Source organism: Rhamphochromis sp. 'chilingali' (genome assembly GCF_963969265.1).
Source record: "Rhamphochromis sp. 'chilingali' genome assembly, chromosome: 8".
NCBI lineage: Eukaryota > Metazoa > Chordata > Actinopteri > Cichliformes > Cichlidae > Rhamphochromis > Rhamphochromis sp. 'chilingali'.
This window is the reverse complement of record NC_137935.1, coordinates 29,398,176-29,423,559: the sequence shown is the minus strand read 5'-3', so window position 1 is coordinate 29,423,559 and position 25,384 is coordinate 29,398,176. Positions and strand designations below refer to the sequence as shown.

Sequence of the window (25,384 nt, the reverse complement as noted above, 5' to 3'; positions counted from 1 at the left end):
TTGTTTTGGTCTTTTTAAAGGATTCGTTGACAATAGAAGGAAAAAAATAAACACAAATCATCAGCAGTCTCAAAGAAAGTTTAAAAGAAACAAATGGAAATGTTATAATTTTGTTGGAGGGAGCTTTTCTGGTATTTAATATGGTGCATTCAGGGGTCACTGGATAAAACTGGCATTCCTTAACTTTCAGCTGCAGGTCAGTTCACACCTCTTGGATCCTGAGCGAAGAAAGTCTAATGACTTAAAAGTATGGGGCTTTCTATTTTTAACCTATTAACGGTTCCCAGTATGACCACCTAATAATTCACGTCTTGGACATCTAATAATAAACCCGCATGAGCAATTATCTCTGTCTGAATCTTCCTATGGTCATATGCTCCCTTTTTGGTATGTTTTCTTTCCTACCTTACTTCTCTTCCTCCTCACCCTTTTTAACCCCCCTCGCCCAACCCCATCTGTCGTCAGACAACTCAAAGCCTGCACCCTTAGGGCCCTGTGGAGGGCACAAAGTGGTCGAACACACAGAGAGAGACAGCCTTTGTTCAGAACAAAAATAAAATCAATGTATTCCACACAGAGAAGGAGAAAATAGTCATGCCAGTCCAGATCTTTGTGTGGATGTTCACTGCCGCCTGCATGCCTATTATCCAATCTAAGACACACGCAGCGCCGACTTTCAGTGATTAAATCATCAGCGTGAGCCCTATTCAAGTATATGTTAAAGCTGATTTTGGTCAAAGAAAAACAAGGTGATAGGAGGAACCTTTTTATGGCAAAAAAAACCTCTCTACTATAGCTCAGTAGTGCTGGCTGAAGATAGGGAAAGAATGGAGGAAATAGAGATACTGAAATAAGGAAATGATAGAGGGACAGCAGCAGAGAAGGAAATGGCATTCAGAGGAATGAAAATTTCGTCATACCTGCATCTTTTCCAGCATGTCGAAGAACTCTGCAGACTGGAACAGAGACAGAAATAGATTACAAAGTATCTAAAACAAGCTGAAAGAGAGTTAAACTCTGACTGTCAGAGGGCGACAAGCTACTGACACCATTTAGCCGGCAGCAGTTCAATCATCGCCCTTTGGCTGGCTTCAATTTACACCTCACACAAGTGTTTTGACACTCAATGCTCAACCTAAACGTCTGCATTTAAAGCCCTCACACTGATAACATTCATCTGCAAGAGTAGATTGTGCCGCTCCCTCCCCTCCACGGGATCAGCTCTGCAGCGTCACAGAGGGCTGGGTCAGTCTTTCACACCCACACGCGCTCACACACTGATAAAAAACCACTTCCTCAAAGAGCAACACATACTACATAACACACAAACCAGCTTCCTTAAGTGCATTCACACACACACACACACACACACACACACACACACACACACACACACACACACACACACACACACACACACACACACACACACACACACACACACACACACACACACACACACACACACACACACACCGCCCTGTTCCCACGGGGTCTCCGCCTTGCCACATTAACAAGCTGCAAGGGTGATAATGGCCTTATGCTCAGATTTTGACACATATATAGCGTGCAAAGCAATGCATGGACAGTTTTAGGTAACAAGTGTGTGTGAGCGCATCAGCGCTTTGACTCACATCACAGGAGATACTGATCTCTGACCCCAAATTAACCTTGCCATTAAAAAAAACTGGTTTAAACACAGACAGAAGTTGAGCGCCTCTCATCATCAACTCTATAACTGCAGTGTTGTGCTTCCTTTTTAAACTGCTTCTGCAAAAACAAACAAAGTCGTGTAATGCCTACTTTAATTATATTTGACAGCTAGAGTCATGCTGGCACATGTGAAGGAGTTTTTGCTACATTGAGCAGTGCCCAGGGCAGCTAAAAAGACACGCTGTAGCAGATCACCTTTGCAGCGTCCCAATGGGCTCTTGGGAGTGCAGACAGCATGTTGAGCCTCCAATGGTGTCCAGACAAGTCCAAAGACAAGGAAGCCATATCTGCCTTTCTGTTCCACTGTCAGTCTAAAACATATCTCTACATGCCTACTTCCCTTTTCTCACCGTTGCTCTCTAATCTCAGTGTGTCATTCTCCTAATCTGTCCCCTATACTCTCTTATTACTCAGTCATTTCCTCTTTTCTTTTATTAGCCTTTTTCTCTCTTAGTTTTTCTTGCCTTTTCTCTCCTGCTCGCACTCGTTCACTCTTTCTGTGTTAGCCTGGTGACATCTGGATATCTTATTTCCCATGGCAACCTGTGGAGGCTGCCACGATCAGCCTGTCAGTCTGCCTGACTGACTCAATGACTGGCAGACTCACTGGTAGCTAGAATTCACACATACTCACGCTAATCATGAACACAACCACCCAGACACTGACAGAAATGATGACAAAGCACAAAAAAAGTAAACAGGAACTGAACTTGCTCACATTCTTCTTCTGCTTTCTCTCATAAATATATTTTTATTCTTTTCCAAATATCAGAACATTACATCTGCAGCATTTGCATGGCATTTCTATTTGAATAGTCATTAATTAGATGCACAGCCTTTTTGGGTGAAGGGATGGACCGAAACTAAAAGCCCTGACCTCTCAGCTATCAGGTGTACATGAAATCCAACCGTTGAGAGTTGAGAACGCGTTGTTAACCCCCTCCCCAAAAAAACCCCTCTCAGCATTGCTCGGCTTTGTCACACTTGTGGCCCAATGGCACGCAGCTGAACTGACACGCATGTGTAAATGTGATATTTTAGCTCTCTGGTTGCAAAATGTTGCACACGTGGGTGTAAAGCAGCTATTAAGAAGGCACAAAACTGTAGAAAGTTTAAGAGGGTGCAGAGGATGCCGCTACCTCACTCATAACACTAAGCGCCTCTGCGGTTGTTTCTCCTGCAGTGACTTGAGGACCTGAAGTTTGACTCGATGTGACATACGCCTATTTCTGAAGTCACAATATAAACAAATATTAGCTGCAAGACGAGGTAACTGATTAACTTAGCGGCAATAACAGTAAAGTTTGAACACATGTCTGATAGCTTCAGTTAAAGTTCACTTGCTTTGATTTTGAAATGATAAGTTGGTATGAGTAGAAACTTACTAACCTACATTCATTCATCATAAACTTGCGCGCCAAGTTGAAAAAACTCCCCATTACACATCAAACTGCTGGGACTTGCATGGTAACCAGTGCAGACTTACCTTGAGAAGGGCAACCAAAACATTTGAGTCTTTAAGTGTCCCTGCCTTCCTCTTATTCTTACCCTTCCTTCTACATTTTAGAAGAGCTCTTCCCTCTCCCACACATTTATAATGTCTGTTTTGCCTTCAAACATGGCCACTAAAGCTTAAACAGGAAAATCAAGTAAGGCAGCAAACTGAATTGTTTGTCAAAGCAAAACAGGTCATGCCCTTGTTTATGTGTCTCACACACACACACACACACACACACACACACACACACACACACACACACACACACACACACACACACACACACACACACACACACACACACACACACACACTTAGCCTTACCCTAACCATCAAAAATGAATGCCTAACCCTAACCCATAGCCTAAACCTAACAATAACACAATTGTAAATCTGACACTAAAACCTTATTTTGAGCCTCAAAAATGCCTTAAAACTTGTATGGACAGGCATTTTGTCCTTAAAAGACTCTTGGTCCTCACAAGTATAGTGACATGCCAATTTTCTGTCCTCTCAAAGATGCCTAAACAAGTACATACACACACACACACACTGTAAGTCATCCAAGGTATTGCCAAGTTTGGTGTTGCTCTCTTTGAAGACTGTTGACTATCAGCATCCATACACATTATTAATGTCAAAAAGGAAGTGCCTGAATAAAGTATTGTACAAATACAAACATTAGATCACCTGTAAGGAAGAAATTCCAGGCACAAACTATACAGTCTCTGTTTTAGCATACACTCCCTAAGCCAGTCTACTGCTGTACAATGGTGTGGATAAATTAGAGTTAAACCACCAAATACATAACTACTTAGTATGCTAACTTATAAATTGATCATGGGCCACTTTGTTAGGTATACCTGTTCAACTTCTTGTTCAGAGCATTCTCATTCCCGACGCGTAACATGCCGACGATTTGTCACATCCCGAGGCGTCCCAGGGGCGAAAGGTAACCTGCCGTGTCCCTATGATATGCGCCTGATTGTGGATGGAATCCAATAGAATGACGCTCCCGGCGGTAACACACGCTCCAGCAGTGTATTCCAGTCCTAACCCTAACCCTAACCTTTACCACAACCTTAATCGTGTTAGATAGCGTTTTGCAAAGCAATTCATGAGGAGAAACTAAATAAATGTACATGTGTAGATTCAGTCCAAATGGTTCTCATGATTCCTCCTGTTTCCGAATGCGTAACATAGGAATGTGTTGGGTGGCCGAAAGCGTAACTTCCCGGCTATTTGTCACATAGGGTAATATGTTACGCTTTGGGAGTGAGAACGTTTTGTCTTGTTATAGCAAATATCTAATCGGCCAACGAGATGGCAGCAACCACATGCACTTAGGCATGTATTTGTGGTCAAAATGGCCTGCTTAAGTTCAAACTGAGCATCAGACGGAGAAAGAAAGGTAATGGTTGTTGGTGCCAGACAGGCTGATCTGGGTATTTCAGAAAATGCTGATCTGCTGGGATTTTCCCACACAACCATCTCTGGGGTTTACAGAGAATTAGGGCTGAACGATTATGGAAAATAATCTAATTGCGATTTTTTGCCCCAATATTGCGATTGCGATGCGATATGCGATTATTTTTTAAGGTCTTTGTCTTCTGTATTATTAAACAAAGACAAGCAATACATCATATAGTATGGCCAATACTATATTACATTAATTTTAAACTGTTCTTTCCTGGAAGACAGACCTCTGTTATGATGACATGAGGTGATGCATGAATTGATGACTGACATTTTTATTTAACTTCTTCAATCACAACAGTATATTTGAACATCCACAATAGTTTATTTTTAGCTTACAAACATCTGAGCATAAAGTGCTGACAAGGAACCCTGGTGTAAACATTAAAATGAAAGTCAGTACAATGTGCAGATTGCAGAAATATACATAAAAAAAATCAGTGGCTTTACCACACTCAGTTTTTCGACATCTGTGAACTACTAGACAGTCATTCAATTAAAAAATAATATTAAATAAATAAAACTAATAAATAAAAAATACACACATCTTACTGATCTCTGCAGTCAGTAACATTACACATAAAGTGCAAACATAATAGCAATTGTATAAACACACACACAAACACGCCTTTAAAATTTAAAGGCGTGAAATTGGACGGTCTAGCCTTCTGATTAGCGTCACCGCTGTCTCGGTGGAGTTTATTAAACTCGGCCGTCTGCTTCTTGCTATCTAAAATATAACCAGACACTGGTGTAAATTCTCGACTGTCTCATACTTCTGTTTAATAAGTTTTCTGTTTGACGTTTAGTCAGCTGTGTGAAAACCAAGGAGGAACCCACCCGGGGGATTAATAAAGTTTTATTTTATCTAATCTAATAACTTTAATCTCAGCCAAACCGATTTACTCACGAACAAACAAAACACTGAAAAAAGCCCAACAATAACATTTTTAGGTTGTCTAAGTGACTTATATATTACGTTTAACCCGAGCAGCGAAACTCCGCGGTGATCTGAAAATGATGTGCCGGGAGTTGTGCCGTTCTCGGCCGCATCAGTAACCCTCGAGCTCCCGGCTAGCTGTCGAGCTGGTGGGTAGCAGACGCCTCTGAAAACGTCGAAGCACTTTTGCAAATATGGGATATCTTGATAAACCGAGCAGATATTTGATGTTTACACAACTACTTTCTCGCCTGAAAATATGTTAAAAGTTTATTTTGTGACCCAGAAAGATTAGTATGAGTAATTTTAAAACTTAGTAGCGGCCGCCATTGTTGGAAACTGGAGTTTGGCTGGGCCGCGCTATGAATTCTGGGATATGGTAGTAATTTGGACAGCCTTCGGCACGTCGCTGTGACGTAATCGGTCTACAAATGCGGCCTCGGGAGGATGCAGCCCATGAATTTGGACATGTCCAGAGTATAATCGCAGCCTTTGCGGTTAGAAAATTGCACTTGATCGTGTCGCGATATTATCGCAAATGCGATATATCGTTCAGCCCTACAGAGAATGGTATGAAAAAAGAGAAAATGCCAAGTGAGCGGTGGTTCTCTGGATGAAAATGCCTCGTTAACGTCAGAGTTCAGAGCAGAATGGGTCCGACTGCTTTCAGCTGATAGGAAAGCAAGAAAAACTCAGATAACCACTTGTTCCTTGGCATACTCTGGTCTCCTTAGCTCCAGCATGGTTTGAACACAACAGCCTGTCTGAGCATTGTTGCTGACCACAGTGTGCCCATGTTTTGATGGCTGCTCCAAGCAGGATAAGAGAACATGTCACAAAACTAAAACAAGGAGTTCACTGTTCTCAAACGACCTAGACAGTCACCGAATCTCAATCCACCAGAGCAGCTTTGGGATGTGGTTTAATGGGAGATTCACTTCACGGATGTGCAGCACACCGTTGAATCTGTGCCTCCACGGTTTAAGGGAGTTCAGAAGTCAAAAAGAATGGCAAGGTTTACCTAATGAAGTGGCTGGTGTGCATGTATGTCAGAATAATATTATATTTACAGATGATCAAGAAGGGGTTATTTGTTTATAACATTCAGCATTTTGGATCTGAATTTCAAAATACTCACATCACACACGTTATATAAGCTTGTGAGTGGCTTTTGACTGTAAAGCAGCAGAAATGGAAATACTCAACAAACCAGAAGTACCTCCGATTTGCACTTAAACGCATCACTTGAGCAAACACAGTTTTCCCGCCGCTGCTGCCTTAACACGTTTGCTCGTGAGCTGTCCTCTGACGCCTATAACCTTAAACGCTTTTCCTAACCACGTAAAGAGCTTCTTACGAGAGCACCTATCTAACAATTAAAAAACAAAAATGGATAAAAGCAGGATTAGCGCCGACACGGTGCTGACAAAACGGATTTTATCGACATGTGCTTTGCGATCTGAGAAAGGAGACAAATGTTTCTACACAAAAGGCACGGATTTGCCATAAACTGCAATTATAAAAAATTATATGTTTCATACGTTCACTGCCAGTGTGACTGATGATGAGTATCTCGCCATTAGGCCACTCTAGCTCACAGCAAAATTGGAGGCTGCTGTTTGATAATTACAAGAAATCAGCCACACATCAAGAAGGTAATTGATGCCTTCTGTCTTGAGTTATATTTCTTCCATAATTTCTCTCACATATGATTCCTCTGAGAGCATAATTCAGTTCAATCGTTCCTCTCTCACCGTGGACAAACTCCCATTCAGAGGACTCAGTAATGATGGCTTGCTTTGAGGTTGCTATCCTGACCAGGAGCCATCAGCTACTTCCTCACCATGCTAATCTCCCTCCATACAGAATGTATTCTTTCTTTTTGTCATGCTGAAGGAAAAAGAAAGAAAGATCTTCAGCTTTAGTGTGAGAGTAGTGCAGAGAGAGTGTCTGACAACATCATACCTCACACCACATGAGTCAGTGTAACAGCACCTGAGGAAGATGATCATCTACAAGATCTGTAGTTTAGCTACGTTCTCATATTTTTGTTTTTCACTTTGGTTCCCACTGTGGTCCCAATGGGGTCCCACTGTAGTAGACCATGATTCAATTTATATCACAATTCATTTTTAACAACAAAACGTTTTATCTGCAAAAGGAAGCTCAAAACAATGACAAGCATGGAAGAAAAGTGAGATCAGGTCCTCGAAAACCGCTTCGTGCTGTCATATACGGAAATTTCCAAGTGCCAGTCAAAGTAACAGGAGCCAAGGTAAAGTGCACACTCAAATGAATAGACATTTCCTTTTACTGGATGTCTTGTAGAACGCATCCTTCACTTTCCTGTAAAATTTCGAGACAAAATATAAAGCCAAGATTTAGCGGCACAGATGAGCATTCATTGTATCTCAGGCTCTTATTCCGCTTGCCTCCAGACGTAATCCCTTTTTTTAATGGCAAGCAGACATTGGAAAAAGAAGGATTACAGTACTCCACGCCTGGAGGAACCGTCACAGCAAAATGGGCATGCGACTGAGTTCACACAATGACATCAGCATGTTTGTGTTCTCTGAGAGCAATAATAGATATAATATATAATAATAGATATAAATAATGAACCTGATTTGAATCTTTAAAAAATTATAGGTTTTAATTTGTGGCATAGATAGCAGATGTTGTAAAAGCATAATAGCCTGTATTCGCCTGACATTTAGCCAGGACAACGGTAGGAAAACTGCTATTTTCATCTGCAATAATTTGCAAGAGAGAGCCAGAATCAGCTGAGCCATGAGCTGATGGGGACTGGCACTGAGATCAGCTGATTTGCCGGGATTGTAGCTTCGCTTGGCTTTGGCCTGCCCGAACTAACACCGTGCTTTATTTACGTCCACAAATATGCTCTCTTGAACTTTTGTGACAGTGGTGTTTGTCACTGTCTCTGAATTGCATGCTTGTTAAAGGGATTTCACACTGAGGACAATCGCAGTCAGCTGATTTAACACATGTAGACAAATATCATATCCCACCATTAGCAAACATGCGTAGGTGTGTCTAGCTGCTCATACCTTCATGCTGGGCGGTGCAGTGCGGGGTGGTGATGGGGGACATTCTCCCAAAGGGACGTTGGAGATGTTCAGCAGCTCCTGTTTCCTGGAGAGAAGAAGAAAAAACGAAGAATAAATACTAAATCTTTTTTGTTTTTCTGGAACACATTTAAAGGTGTTTCTGCTGTTTAAACACCGTCCACCATGATATAATAGTAGTAATAAACAATTTTCAAGCTAAACTGTTTGAAATACGCAATATTTCAAAGTTCTCTGTCACACAGAACCTGAAAAAAAAAGTCATCTGGGGCTGGAAGACTACGTGATGATTCATGTGTTTCTGTGTATCACACGAGCACACATTAATGATCCCAGACGTTCAAGACTGAGCTGTCACTGATGGACAGCTGGAGGATTAGCAGCAGCTTCAGTCGTGACGGTTTGAGATGAACATCTCTCATGTTGAATTTAAGATCAAGATCAAGTTGGTGGTGTAGCGGTGAGCATAGCCGCTTTCCACACAAAAAAAAAAACCACCCATCATTTTCTTAGACATTGTTCATTGTTCTCTCTCTTTGTTCTCTTTACCCTAGAGCAGGGAAGGACACTGTTGCCTTTTTCCCCCACTGACCTGTGAAAAGGAAAAGCTTGTCCAGACTAAGGTCTCTGTGTAAACCCCTGCTGTGTGTCTCTACAGCACAGTGGCACCTATCTTTCTGTCCCTTACATTTACACCTGTGCGCAGGGATGGAGGGAATTTGTGTCCGCAAGAAAAGCAGGGAAAGATGTGAAGCTGTTGTCCTTGCAGCCTGGGCTGTGTCTTTGAGGCAATAAAACTGTGATTGCATCACATCAGATAGCTACCGCCCAGGAAGGGAGAGGACACATTGGGACAGCAGAAAGAAGGAAGCAAAGAAATAAATTAGGAAGGTCATAGAGAATATCTGTGCGTGGGACAACGTGTGAATAGAAAGTTTGGATGAAAATGTGGCGTGTCATACTCTAGGAAGGCGCTATTAAAATCAGCCTCTATGAAAACAGAATAACACACAGTTGTTCAGCAGACTCCTTAGAGGAGAGCTCCACCCTATAAGCTAGACCTAATACCAGCAATAGAGGTGTGAAGGTCAGAGTTTGTGAATGAAAGTCTGGATAATACATTAAAATTACATCTCACCACATAATAGCTTGCTTGTTATTTTTAGGAACATTGGCTTCCTGACAAATCATCAAAGTGAGGGTCAGCCTGCGACCACAAAGTGCCCATCAAGGAGGTATCATTTAGTAATTTCCTCCAGTGGTAGATATGTATCGTGTTGTTATGACAACACCTCCTATCTGCACTCACTGCGAACGGGTGAACCTTGTCTTTGATCTCCCTTTCTGTTTAAGTTCATTAGAGCCAATTAAAGTTAATTAAATTAAGGTGGATTATGTATGTTAACACTAGTGGCTCAGAGAAGGAAATATGAGAAGGAATCGTGTGTGCATGGAGGCAGGGGGAGAGGAGGCGGAACTGGACACGTCAGTGATGACTATATATTGTAAAGAGGTGAGTGAAGAAGACACACTCAGTGCATCATGGGAAGTGCCAGGAGCCTATGCCTAGTGTAACTAAAGGAGGATTCATGGTCACTCGATCCAGCCCTAACAATATGCTCTATCAAAAAGGAAAGGTTTAGGCCTAATCTTAAAAGTAGAGAGGTTGTCTGTCTCCTTCAACTGGGAGCTGGTTCTTGATCAGTGCACTGCCCTCTAGTGGTCATTTTTTGCGGCTCCTATAAAACTATATTTAGATATGTTAAAGAGTTTCGGAGATATGAGTTCACTTCTTGCCTGAGAAAGTGAATGCGTTAATAAAATGATAAGGCTAGGTATGAGAATTCCCCTTCCTAGCCTAATATGCCAGATGATACGTACAATTTAAAACTGATATTTGGAGTCTTTGAACTTGACTTGATTCAACAAATATAAAAGTTTAACATTTGGTCCAAGAGACAGATATAAAGCCTGGTGAAAAGAACTGAGGTCCTCATAGTCCCCAGTCAATGTGGCTTTTTATACAGTTCTGTGGGCTGCCACAGACTCCAGTGGCACTGGAAGAAATTACAAAATGATAAAAATGGAGATATATAAGAAAAGGAAGCATTATGCATTGGCACCAGTTATCAGCTGTCAAGTCTGCTCCGGAGCCTCTGACTTTGTCATGAGGAAGACAGTAAAACTGAAACTTTTATTTAACATGTAATCTTGTAATCTTTATCAAGCAATGGATGGAAATCTGAAAGAAGAATCTTTGAGATTTCTAGTTATTCCTTCAGAAACTAGGGCACTTTTTAAAGGCCCTGGTAGGTTTTGGAAATATTGCTGTGTATTCAACTTTGTGACTCAGATGCAAAGATAAACACAAGATGAGAATTCTGGGAATAGGCACTTTTTTAATTAACAAGAACTGTGGTCAAAGAAAAACTAAATACCTGAATAATTGTCTGGTAAGAAAAAGAAAGAGTAAAAACTACAGTGTGGTTAAAAAAACAAAATGCGGGCCTGTTAGGTAGCTCACAAGGCTCTGCAAGCAGTGTTGCTGGTACTTAGAATGTGAATTTTCTTTGCATAGGTTTGCATGTGCAGCTGTGCTTCTTCCTCGCACCGTCTAAAATATACATGTTGGATTAACTGGCGGTTCTAAATCGGCAGCGTGACAGTGTGTGGTCTCTTTGTGTTAGCCTTGTGAAAGACCGCTGACCTGCTTTGGTGTATCTCACCTTTCACCCTGTATCAGCTAGGACAGGTTCCTGCCTATCACTTGGATAAACGTTTAAGGAAAGGGAAACAACATTATCAAGTAAGCACACAGGCTGTTATAGGTGATATCACAGGGTCAAATTGCATTCATTCCTCTGGCTCTGAGCTAGCATGGATAATGTGCAGCATTCATTTCTGAGTGAGCAAATGGGCAGTGACTGCCACACTGTTAGATTCTTTTAATACTGCTGGGGAGGAACAGCTGTGTGGGTCTGTGAGGTCTGGGTACTCTTCCAAGAACTGGATAGTCACATGTGAAATAGCCATTCATCTATCCACAACAATAAAGTGGTTGTTTAAACTGCAAAACAAAAAAAAGGTGATTGTTGGATGAATTAGGTGCACTGTAACTTAACTCGGCCCTCTGTCACCTGGAGCTAAGATTAAGAGGTTGTAAACTCGCAAAGAAAAATAGGACATGCTGTGCTCTACATTTACATCAAAACTAGTACAAGCTGTACCATTCTTGTACAGCAGTGCGTGCCTATAATCCTTCTTGGATTTAGCTGGTGCTAATTATGGCTAATTCAACAGTAATTACATCTACACAGTCATCATGTTTATCTAATGACGATGTCAGTGACGCGTGCATGTGTGTGTGTGTGTGACAGAGGCTGAATGAAAGGCCCATAAAAGAAAAAAGGCTTTAATACATCTCCGTTATTGATTAAACCCTCGAGATTAGATTTGGAAAGCGGGTCAACGGGAGAGCTATCCAGGACACAAAAGAGTGTTTGGGGAACAAAAAAAAGGGGGGACAACATCTTTACATGACTGACTGATCCTAGTAAGGAGATAAGGAAATGAAAAGAGGAAATCAGGACGATGGAGAGAGCTGAGATGATAAAAATAAAGAACAGCGGACAGACACAGAAGGACCGGGAAGAGGGTGAAGTGCAGGTCTCTGGTATGGAGCCCTCTCCCAAGGGCTCATGAATCTGTACTGTTTCCAGTTGGTCTTAATATTTGTTAGGAAACCTGATAAGGAGCCTGATCTTCGTGCTGATTGGACAATTACATGACTGATGGTTCGTGTAATGGGGTTAATACAACTGTAATTGGACACAAAAAAGGAAGAAAGATGGTTGATTATAGAGGGGGGGGGGGAGGGCAGGGTACACAAGAATCCATCTACCATGTATATTGGAGTAGGCCTAACCCTGTAATAAGGAATTACACCACACAGCACAATCTGCTGCAATGTCACATATTAGACCTGGCAGCTCCAGCCCTGATCAGTACTTATGTTGGCTGATATTGACAGGTGACATACAGACAACGTGATTCCTTTTGACTCATATACTCTGTAGTTAAGTAAGGAAGTCATGAATGGATCCTAAAGAAGCCATGATGGTATTTTATGAATGGAGCCTAGAATTTAGATTTGCAAACAAGCTAAGTGTAGCCTTGAAAAAGGGTGCATGTATGGATGAAAACTCTTACGTTTTCCATTGTATGTTTAATCTAGTTTCCCATATTAGCTGTCCCAAAAGTCTACTCCACATATAGATTTAAGAAATGGATGCACGGCTTAGTCAGCTGTTTGCCATGAAGACTTCAGGCATCCCAGATATGCACGGATATGTGTAGAGGTCAGGAGAGAAGTAATTATGAGGCAACTGCAGCCCAAGTCACCGGCTGCTTCCTGCGGGAACATCATGCCTCGCCCTCTCTGTCTTACTGCGACATGAATAGATACAAATTTGGCAGCCGGCAGGAGATTAGACCGTCCAGCCAGACAACCTGAAACATTCTCATTATCAATAAGAGCGAGAGGGGGGTGAAAGGAGGGGAGGAGGGAGCGGCATGTCTTGTATCCCAAAAAAAGAAACGCTGCTGCATTTCTAAATCAACAGATAAATTTGTTCAAAAATAATGGCTCCTTCATCTACAGAGTTGGTGCACTGGAGGGAGCAGCGGAAGTAAATAACCTTTTCATTTAGCCGTTCTGCTGATAGAGTACAAGAAAGTAAATGGATTCGGTGTTCGCGTGTGCCTCTATGTGTATGTGTGACACTCTCCAGACCCTGTTTTAAGAGCAAACACACACCTGAAGATGCACTCTGTCATTATCACCCTCACAACTTGTTTTTGTGACAGACTGGAACTCTCACCCAACGGCACTAAAATATTCAAACACACAAGCTGGAAGCTCTCTGGCTCTAAAGGAAAGACAGTTTGCTGTAAAAGTAGAGACAGTTGCCTTTGCATTTCATAGACTAAACCATAGTGACAGTTTACATACACCAGCCAATTTATTGGGTACACCTTGCTGGTATAGGGTTGGATCTGTTTGGCCTTCATAGGTGCCTTAACTCTTCATAGTGCTGGAAAGATTCTTTTGAGATCCATCCTTTATGCAAATCTCCCAGTCAACCACATCCCAAAGGTGATCTATTGAACTGAGATCTGGTGGCTCTGCGGGTTATTTTAGTAAAGAGAACTCATTGTAATGTTCAAGAAACCAGTTTGACATGATTTCAGCTTTGTGACATTGTGCATCATACTGTTGGAAGCAGCCATCAGATGATGGGTACACTGTGGTTATAAAAAGATGATCTGGTATGGTCATCAACAATACCCAGATAGGCTGTGGAATTTAAACAATGTTCAGTTAGTACTAACAGGTCCAAAGTGTGTCAGGTAAATATCCCTCACACAATCAGATCCACCACCAGCCTGAACCGGTCGTACAAAGAAGGATGGATCCATGCTTTCATGTTGTATATGCCAAATTCTGGCCCTACCATCTGAACATCCCAGCAGAAATTATGAGTCATTAGACCAAGCAATGTTTTATTATTATTCTCCAACTTTAATGTGTCTGTGCGAATTGTAGCCTTAGTTTTCTGTTCTTGGGTGACAGGAGTGGCACCGGGTGTGGCCTTCTGCAGCTGTAGGTTTGATACGTTGTACATTCAAAAAAGCTCTTCTGCGTACACTGGGTGTAACCATTATTTGAGTACAGTCAACAGTCTAGCCATTGTCCTCTGACCTCTGATATCAGCAAGGCACTTTCATTGCCCACTGGATATTTTCTCCTTTTAGATCATTTTGTGTAAACGATAGAGATGGTTTATGTGGATAGGGCATAAATTGTGATTCATCAAACCAGGTAACCCTTTTCTAATCTGCTGTTCTCCAACTTTCTTGAGCTCTTAGTGTAATTGTAGCCTCAGTTTTCTGCTCGTAGGTGACAGGAATGGCATCGCCATGGTCTTGTAAAGAGTAGCTATTTGATTTACTGTTGCCTTTGTATCAGTTTGAAGCAGACTATTTCTCTCTGAATATGTCTACAATACACTGTGTTTCTGTCAAGTTATTTGTCAGTTGCAGGTCTTTTGCCCACAACCGAGATGACAGACCTTGCCGACCGTACATACATTAATGTGCAGTTGAACAGGTTTATCTAACAAAGTGGTTGGTAACTATAATATACAACTTTTTTAAGCAAATATTTTGTTGTAGTTTTCACACATTAAAGAACAGGGTATATATGAAGTGGATGATAGAGAAAAAATGTCAACCTTGAAGTGAAATTAATCTGTAAGAGCTTTCAGCCATCTTCCATTTATACCACCTATGCTTTCAGAGATACTCTTTCAAAGCTTTTATCAAGCTATGGTCTTCATTCTCCAAGACTCTCCTTGGCTTCTGCTCATCTTTCTCCTTTTTAACTTGACTCTTTGGTTCTCTCTCCTAATTATTTCTGCATTTAACCCAAGCATCAGATTAAACACATGCCAGTGAAGGTCTTGCCCTCTCGAAGGCTGCTGACTCTCACCCTGGGAAATTATGATCGTCCTGTCAAGGAAAATTGTGTTTAATATGCCGCCATAAGTCTGCTACCCTGGAAAAAAAAAACAACCAAAACGTCTTCTGACTGACTGTAACTGTGCCATTTAATATGCTGAAGCCAGAGGTAGTGACGAGAACTCTGACTTCTAAGCTAAAAGATGTGCAATAAACCAGTGTGTCAGACACACAAGCACGCTTTGTTGCTCGACACGGAATTAACCATCTTAACACCAAAAGAAAACACTACACGCCAGTAAAAAGGTTACATATTGTAGCTTTAGCCTCTGAAATGTCAGTGTTGTTCTCTGGCTCACTGCACCGTTAGACATTTATGTGTATTTACCTCCCAGCAGCAGAGTGACACTGATAAAGGCCACGGGCTGAAACGCGTTTGCTTCTTTTTCTTCGGCCGTGCTTCGTGCAGTTAATTACACTTTGTTTGGATATCCCAGCAATGCTCATAGTCACCGGTCTGTGAGGTGATGACGTATTTTGTGAGTTCATTAGCCTGTGGCCATTCGATCCAGCAAACACCTGAATATCAGCACAATTTCAGTAAGAATATGTAATGCAAACTCCCTCGCTGAATGAAATGTCATTCCACATGGGTTCAGAGAAGGTGTCCTGTCAGTGCTCTTTGTAATTGCTTTTATTTTTGCAGCACTGGTACATCCCCTGGTGTTATCTAACGATGCATCCCTAGAAAGATTCACCTGTCTGTCTTTTATTCTTTTTAATTTTTGTCATTTTAATCACACTTCTGTCACATACATGTATCAGTGCATTCATCTGAGGCACAGGAAGTGCATTAATGAGACTTCTTTCTTTTTATTATTCAGATGATCTGCATGAGGTTTATTATCAAAACTTTTGATTTAAGGAAGCAAGAGTTTTTTTAAAATTAATATTATGATTATTTGTTCTCTTGCACAGCACTGCATTGCAGTGAAAAACACAGGTACCTGGTATCAATCGCTATCAATGTCATATCAATCGAAATGCCTCAAATCCTGCCTTATCCTATTTATTTTGTGATGTGGGGGGGCACTTCCTCTTTATCATTGCCCAATCTCACCCAGTGTCACTGACTTGAGTAAAAAAAAAACCTGAGTTAAGCATCTGTCGGATGACATTGAATATGTCTCTTCTCCGCTAACTCCACCACGTCAGAGTAGTTGATAACCACACCAGAGAAGAAAGGTCCTGGAGAAAAATGGAAAGATATGAAGACAGAGAGGCAGAGACGCAGAATGAATGAATACCAGACAGATCGCTGAAAGAGAGAAGGCCAAAGAGCGAGGTATGGAGAGCAAGAATAAATGAATCTGCAGACTAAAAATAGCTCTCTCAATCCCCTGTGCAGAGCTGGGTAAATAGGGCTGTCTTGGGTGGGTCCCTGGGTACTTGTTAGAGACAATAGCGTCTCATCCATTACACTCAAAGACAAGGTTGTCTGTCATACACACACAGTATATGTTCACACAATTTGTTCAAGCAATATGAAGCATATTGCTTTTTTCATTCACCCCAAAAAATCTCACACTAATGTATAATAATGGCAAAGTTTAGGTATACCTCCTTAGAGCTAATTAGTCTTTGTGTAGTGTCATTAGTTGAGCACAATGGTCCTAAACATTATTTTTAACAAAAATCAGCTTGTTGAATGCAACCCCTCCCAAAAAAACAGAAAGCCACTCAGCTGGTATTCACAAAGAAGAGTTAAACGCTGTTTAAAAAGGGGATTAATTTGCGGATAGCGAAGAAAAACACTGCGAGAAGGACGAATGGAAACACGAGTGAGTCAGTGAATAAAAGCGGAAATGTTAAACAGCGGGAGGAGGAGAGTTTGACAGCGAGCAGAGGGAAGGAGCTGCGGCAGAAGGAAAAACTTTGTAAGGTTGTCAAGAAAAGCAGCATGAGAGACTGTAGTTTTAAACAGTAACTGCACTTAATCTCTTAATGAGGATTTCTTTCTGTTAGCAAAAATGTTTAAAATCTCCCACTGGCTACGCTGAACACCTATAAGAAGTCTCAGATTTTCTTTTCTGCAAAGTCATAATAAAAAAAAAAGAAAACAAAGAAATCTCACTGAACATTTTAAATGCATGATATCATTCGAACAATTTTAGCTAGGAAAATAAGGTTTCTCATTATAGGAGCAAAACTGAACATTTAAACAAACTGCATGGCCATTTGTTTTCATTTACTTTTACAAAACCCTATGAGCAGAACTGCAAGGAATGAATTTTAATGGTTCCAGTAGGTCTCACTGGAAGGAGAACCTTACATTAGTTTACAATAAAAAGGACCTTGAGGTGACTGTGGTTATTTGGGGCTATATAAATGAAATGGAATTAAATTGAAAAATGGAATTGAGCTAAACACCTGGAGCTAGAAACCTGGAGCAAATGAATATTTTAAAGCCTAACTAAATTTGCAGAACATATACTTTAAACCTGTGTAACAAGAGTCTTTTGTGTATGTGCACAGAATAAAATGAAGTAATGTTAGGTTGAAAAAGACAGAAAATATAAGGTCAGATTGTTAGCCCTAATTTCCTTGTTCTTCAGTGCACTAAAAGAGCAAATGTTTCCATTAATTCTAAGGGGCTTTTACTTTTGTTTCAAGTCTATTTTCATAGAACAATAAATTCATCAAGTTGTAGAAAAAAAGACGGTTAATACTGAGAGTTAGCTTGACTAGTTAGCTACCCTCACCATCTGTTACACGTGTTAGGACCCTACTGGACCACATTTTGGCTTTAGAACTGTGCTACGTTTTCATGACACAGATTCAACAAGCTGCTGGAAACATTCCTCACAGAGTGGGATCCATACTGATATGACAGCATCAGGCAGTTATTGCAGATTTTATGGCTGCAAATACATTATGTAAATCTCAGGTTCCTACACAACCAATGGTGCTCCACTGGATTAAGATCTGGCGACAGTGTAGGCCAGGGGTGCCCAATCCCGGTCCTCGAGAGCTACCGTCCTGCAGCTTTTAGATGCATCCTTGTTCCCACACACCCGAATCAAATGAATGGCTTGTTATCAGCCCTTTGCCAAACATGATGGCATGCTGAAGAGGTAATCAAACCATTTGATTCAGCTGTGTTGGAATAGGGATGCATCTAAAAGCTGCAGGATAGTAGCTCTTGAGGACTGGGATTGGGCAGCCCTGGTGTAGGCAATCACAACATGCAGGCACCTGAATGTTGTGATTGCCAAATTCTGACCTTACTGTCCAAATCTTGCAGCATAAATTTGCAATTATCAGACCAGGTAATATTTTTCAAATTTGCTTTCGTCCAACTTTGTTGAGCTCTTACAGTAACTGTAACCTCAATTTCCTGTTCTTAGCTGACAGGAGTCCCATCCACTGTGGTCTTCTGCTGCTGTAGCTCGTCTGCTTCGAGGTTCAGCATGTTATTATGCAGAGATTCAGAAAAGATGCTCTTCTGCATACCTTAGTTGTAATGAGTGGTTATCTCAATTGCTGTTTCCCCCCTATGAGTATGGAGCGGGCCATTCTCCTCTGAACACGTCTATATACTTAAATAGACTGAGTTGCTGCCCCGTGATTGGCTGATCAGGTATGGGTTTATCTAGAAAAGTAGTCAGGGAGTGTAAGGGCTAATAGTAGCTGCCATGTAGAAATTTCAGTGAGCAAAATTGGTAACTGTCTAAATGGGCTACCTGCTCTTGTGTATCCTTCTCTGAAAATGTTTTTGTTTTTTCAAAAACTACATTTTTGTTTTTTTAAGGGAGTAATCCTACTTTATTATTGTATACTTTATAAGTGTTGCACAAAAAGAGGAAGCTTGCCAGGTGGAGCAACAGGAAATACAGGAGTTTTGGAAACATTTAATGTGACCTTTAGGTGTAAAAAATCCTTCTGCGTCATCTGGTTTTTGAGATGTCTTGTGTTTTGTGTAGGGGTATCTCTAATTTTCTTCTTCTGGCTTACTGGTTTGCAAACTGGGTTTTCACTGGGAAACCAGGAAGGTTTTTCATGATGTTTGTAATCTGTTACCAACTGATAGCATGATTTATTTTGCTCTATCATAAAAATCTTCAACCACCACATGGCCCTGCAGGACACAGCTAGACTTGATGAGACAATACAGGATGCTTGTTAAACAGCAACATAGCCATTTTAAAGTGTATCATGCTCTTCAAAGAGACACAGCTCTTAAGTTAGTTTTTGCTGTCCATATCAAGGACCCTCAAACAGAAGGATCCCGGCCACTCAGCAGTGTTTGATGAGATTTTCTCTTAAGGGACAACAAGTGTTGAGATACTTCAAATCAAATTAAACCTTCTGAGTCCAAAGGGAAATACAAGGGTTTAATACACCGAAACAAGTCGTACATCTGGGATAATCACAGAAAACTGCAAGACCATAACAAATTATTAAAAACAGTGGCGATGGCAACAGAAGCAACGGCAATAAAACCATTTTAAAACACAAATCTGGCACATGTGAAACCTCCTAGACTTAGAGGTCAGGAGGTAAATGTATATGAAAATGTTTAAAATGTTCGTGCTCATCCTGAAAATGACACCCCTACCCCCTCCCAGCTTCTCTCGAGAATGAATCTGAAGGAAAGACTTTCATGGTTAATTTATGGACCTACTTGTTCTAAGTGTCCTTGACTGACCCTACCTACTGCCTTTTATTATGCTAAAAAACAGTCTGGTCTTGGCTGTCCCTGTAAAGAAGTACACGTCAAACCGTTGAAGGATAAAAGAATGAAGGGTTGCTGTTTGAGAAACCTTGGTGATCTTAAAACAATTCCTTCCAACACCAAGGCCTAAGTATAGTGACTGTTTCAGCTGCTTCGCAGAAGACAGCTGAGTGGAATCAGTACTCGTGTCCTTACTTTCTGCAAGATTGGACAGAATGTAGAACTTGTTGCGCCACGACACAAAATCCTCCTCCACAGGCCGGCAATCTTATTCCACCCAGTCCTTGTGGGCTGACTAATAACCGACTCATCAGCACATTTTGTTGTGTGTCTGTCCTCATCATTCCTGTGACAGTTGTTATTATAAATAATATATGTAAGGTGAGAAAAACCTTGTGAGGATCTGTAAAGAGACTGGATTTTTGAGGGAGAGTGTTTCCAGCCACTCTGATATGCTGGCTGAATCAACAGTTTAAACTAGAAGGAATCTGAGATGCAGATGAAGGTTTATGAGGAATGATAAGACTAGAGTAATGATTGACTAGGCTTTTATTGTTGAATTTCTCTCAGTTGTTTAAGACCCTGTGCAGATTAGATGGTTATCCATACCTGTTGTTTAAGGAGCTTACCAGCCTGACATTTTGACATGAGAACGATCCAACTGGGGCTGAATTGTCATTTTTAATAATTGTGTTGGAATCAATGTGCATGTATTACCCTTTTCGTAGACAAAGGAGTAGCCTGACATTTTGAGAAGTATGCGTATTTGCTTTCTTGTTTAGAATCAGATGAAAATATTAATAGTACAATATAACTTTGTGCAGAAGACTAAACAGGAAACTGCAGCTTTTTGGCATAACTTTCCAAGGGAGGTGGAAACAAACAGGAAACCACGAGCTTGGCATCAAAATCTACCAAAAACAACATTAATTCTCACATATTAAAAACTGTATATTACTAATGTACATAAAATCAAAGGCAACCCTCTAACTTCTCTGGATTTTAAGGGAAAGGATCAGTTGACAAAGAGCGAGCGAGTGAATTCGACAAAGTCGAAAGCTGACGGCAGCTCGCGGCCCTTGCTGTCGAGGTAGGGCTTCATGTGTGACAGACAGTAGTCTGCCTGCTCTTTAGTCAGGTTCTGGTAGAGCTCCTCTTTAGTGAAGTAGGGTTTGTTTTCAGCGCTGAGGGCTCGGAAGGCGCTCTCGATCACCTCACTAGACTTGACGTTCTCAGCGAATTCACAGCAAATTCAAAAGTGTTAAATGTTTTGGTGTTAGCAGACTTCACGCAAAAGTAGAGTTAATTTTACTCAAAGTAGAGTCAGACTATTTTAATGTAACTCTGAAAATAATATTAGTTAAAATCAAGTGTTAAAAATTAGTGTTTCGATATCAACTCTGGAGGTGTTACAATGGAAATGTTAACTCTTGACCCCCTAAAGGGGTTATGACACTTATAGTGTAAATTCACAGGCTCCGCCCCCAGCATCACAGGTTCCAACCAAAGCTGAAGCAAAGCCATTTCAGAGCATGTTGCTCTCCAGAGTTGTTTGCCACACTTGGTAAGTCATTTTTTTCTGAGATTGTTTTAGTCATTATTATTAGCTTTTTACTTCTGTGGCTCCTTTGAGTTGAGACAAAAGTGTGTAAGGCATTAGCCACGTTGCTCGGAGATAGCATCTGTTTTAGCTCGCTGGAATTTATTGTTTGCGGGCAAATACTATAGCCTTAAAAAAAAGCTTGCATATGAATATTCAGTCCAATTTTTTGCTAACTCAAATACACCTAAAACAATTTTTAGTCTGTGAACTGTTGGCATAAAATTATGGCGCTACATGAAGCCTGAAAACTATCTAGCAAACGGCAGTAGCAGATATGCTGACTGGGTTCTAGGCTAACATTTAGATCCCTTCAGAGTTTTGAGCATATGATTTAGGTAAAAATTAAAAAGACAGGTTTTAAATTTATTTCGGCATTAACTATTGTCTGTGTTCTTCAGTTGTTTAAGAGAGCACCATTTTAACAAACGTGTTCTGGGTAGAATATTGTGTTTAAATATGGGCAATGGATTCGTATCTAGGATTGTATTTTGGGAAAATAATTTACACAAGTTAGGCTCAAAATTATTATTTTTTTTACAGTGTTGCAATTGTTTACCAGACTATTTGTGCAATTAATTACTGCATAACTCATTTAATTTTTGAATTTCCACCTGCTTGCAGAGGTGGAATATGGGGGAGTGCAGGAGTATGTTAAAGTTAAACAAAGTGATGAATGGAGGACGTGCATATTGTATTGCCGTTATTTGCTTTGACCAGCTTACCTACGTCAGACCCTTTGATAAACAATATTCTAATGAAAGCGAGAGCATGTACATTGTTCCATATTGTTACATGTTTTAGAAAATGTTTTGAAATTGTGGTGCACAGTTCAAAAATAAATGTTTTTCAGAAAAACATTGCCTCTTTTTAATAAATGTTTGTTTCCCAAGGAATTTCTAAAAGTTCAGAAAAGTAAAAATTACAATTTTTAGAATGATTAGAAAATAACTCATATATAGTTAAAATAAAATACTCTATCAGAGTTGATATATAAACTCTTAACACTTAGTGTTAATAAGTGTTACATTGTCAGCTTTAGACAGATTTAGTATTTAACACTAAATCAGAGTTAACACTCCAAAAAGAGTTATATTAACACGCTCTGGTGTGGACCCATGTAGACACTTTAATAGTGTTGAAATCAAATCTGACAGTGTTAATTTGCTGTTACTGTTAGTGTAGTACAGTATGTCAAAATCAATGATACCTGTACACTATATAAACAACACATTACACATTACTCCTATAGGAACTGCTTGGCCATGCAAATCCATACATGAAGCTCCTGGTACACAGTTCTTCTGCTGATGTTAATGCCAGAGAAAGTTTGGAGCTCTGCAGTTAGTCAATCAGCAGAGCGTTGCAGACTTTTAGGCACTCGGTGAACCTGCAGTGTAACTTTACATGTTCTGGCATTTCATGACAGAGTTGCTGTTGTTCCCAGACGTCACCTTTGTAATAATACTAAGCGTATTATTAGATATGTATGTAAGCATATTTAAGTATATTTCTGAAAACCACTTTTAATCACTTCCAGTTGATTGTGGAATATGTAGAGTAGGAGGAAAGACATTTCATGAAAATACTTATTTGTAAAAGCAGGCCACATAGCTAAGAGTGTGATTTTACACACCTGTGGCAGTGGGACTACAAACGCTTGAATTGAAAGATTAAGAGGTGTGGCCCAATACATTTGACCATACATGAAGATTTTTCCCACAGTAATAATGATTTTACAGGTAACAACTTTTAAGAGACTTGCTTTAATTTACTTACAGATGAAAATAAAACAGATTTGCCAGATAAAGTGCTAATAAAGAAGCACAAATGACAGGAAGATGCTAAGGTTACTGTGATGAGTCAGGCTAACCTTGTAAACTGAAATATGCAAGAGAATTTTTAACATCCTTGAAAGATTTGAATAGTAGATGCAAAATAAAGTTTTCCTTTGCACCTTTAGAAAACCCCAAGAGAAAAATATCTGCAGGAAAGACATACTTGTAGTTATAGACAGTAGTAATTATTGATTATCAGTGAATAAGTTATACACAGTGAACCTCTGCATGCATTTTTAATCATCAGAAAAAGCATTTTGAGTAAATATATCAACATATAGACAGGCACAGTGTATATATTTTCAATTGTGTTAGAGGGGGCAACACAGTTTGAACAGGAAGCCGCATACTGTGATTATGGATTAGGCCTAAATAAGCACTCTAGCATCACGCATGATGCTGTTGCTCATACTAACACAGACACACAGACACATACGAACAGACTGGAGCACTGGGGAAATTTCACCAGAACTGCACATCAGTTTGTATTATAAGTGTTTTCAATAGCTTGAATGATGCATATGAGGGTTCACTGGGACGGACAGTGCGTACACAAACATGTACACACAAATACAAAGCAGGTGTGCAGCTAGCGATAAATGAGCTGTAAAGGACATTAATGTATCGCCAGTAAAATAAATATTCAAATACAAGCAGCAGAACTCATGCTGTTCAGCTTAATGGGGACCAAGTACAGAGAATGACTCTATAAGAGCAGAAATAAAGAAATGCTTTGGAGACAGGCATAGAGCACAAGCTCTTTTCATATGTGTTGTATTAATGAAAATTAGAAAACTGGATCAAATATATATATGTACTTTTAATTCTTTGCTGAAGAGTGAAGCAGTGTAAATGTAAAAAAATCCCCAATAAGTTACTCTTTTCCAGCAGCCTAAGCAATCTCACCTATTATTATGTAGTTAGAAATGTTCAGCTCTAATAACAGTAATCAGTCACCTTTTTTATATTTTCACTTTTCCTTGTATTAATAGTTAGAACATCCTTGCTTTAAGGCCACTGAAATTACAATGGCTCAAGTACAGCTGAGAGAAATAGTAGTATGAGAAGTCTGAATGGATGCAATCATGCACGTAATAACCAACACTTGGAATAAGACACCTTAAAAATTGTTGGCAATTGTGCCTAGATCATTATGTGACACAGTCACAGTAATGGAAGTACTAGCAGTGGGACTGTGTTGTGGCTTGCGGCTATTTCCACTGTCCAGATATGGTTTTACTGTTTTCATTTGGCTAAAGGGCAAAAGAAAAACCCAACACAGAATCAAAATCATAAATCATTTTGGAAGCACATGAGAAATGTGCAAAAACAAATGAAAACAAAAGTGTATTTGTGCGCTTGCCTGTGTATATCTGTGTAACAGTGCAGGCAATCATTACTCCAGGCATGGCTGGACTGATCAATGAAAGATCCCTTGGGGCAAAAATATAACTGTTGGAGTCATTGTGTATAGGAACCCCACCACTTATCATATCATTATTAGATAATAGTCTAAATAACATTACAATTTCTGTGTCCAGGATTTCTGAGGCCAGATTTGCATTTTTGCTAATCCAGTCTTGCTGCTCAGAGTTAATTTTATACTTAATGTTAAACTAAATTACAGTGAGTGAGAGAGAGCGGGAGAGAGAGGTCACAAACTTTTGAAGCATTTGCAGAGTACAGTCTATTTTAATACAGCCTATTTTGGGCCAGACTATTACAACAAAATAGCAAAGTGCATCTTGTGCTGCATATCTGATCTTTACACACACACACACACACACACACACACACACACACACATACTCGCTTAAGTCCCGTTTGGGGTCGCATATCTTAACTCCCCCCCTTTGGGGACACCACTTTCTGTATGGTTTAGAAGCAAGCTGGCAACTCAGTTTTACTCCTCCAAGACCACAGAAATAAAAAATCACTTGAGATTTTAATTTTAAGCAACTTTTGTCCAGACAGTATTT

At 40.2% G+C, this 25,384-nt stretch overlaps 1 protein-coding gene across 5 annotated transcripts in view; it reads right to left on the bottom strand.

Annotated features, from left to right (window-relative positions):
* Positions 1-25,384, bottom strand: part of rap1gap2a (RAP1 GTPase activating protein 2a) — a gene marked incomplete at its 5' end in the record, with an annotated part of 112,025 nt that overhangs the window by 18,344 nt on the left and 68,297 nt on the right. For 4 of the 5 annotated variants that reach the window (XM_080888280.1, XM_080888284.1, XM_080888282.1 and 1 more), the window contains 2 exons: positions 921-956; positions 8,696-8,780. In XM_080888280.1, the coding sequence (XP_080744406.1) occupies positions 921-956; positions 8,696-8,780 (121 nt within the window). Of the gene's footprint in view, positions 1-920; positions 957-3,199; positions 3,375-8,695; positions 8,781-25,384 lie in introns of those variants that run through there. The other variant, XM_080888283.1, reaches the window with a different exon arrangement.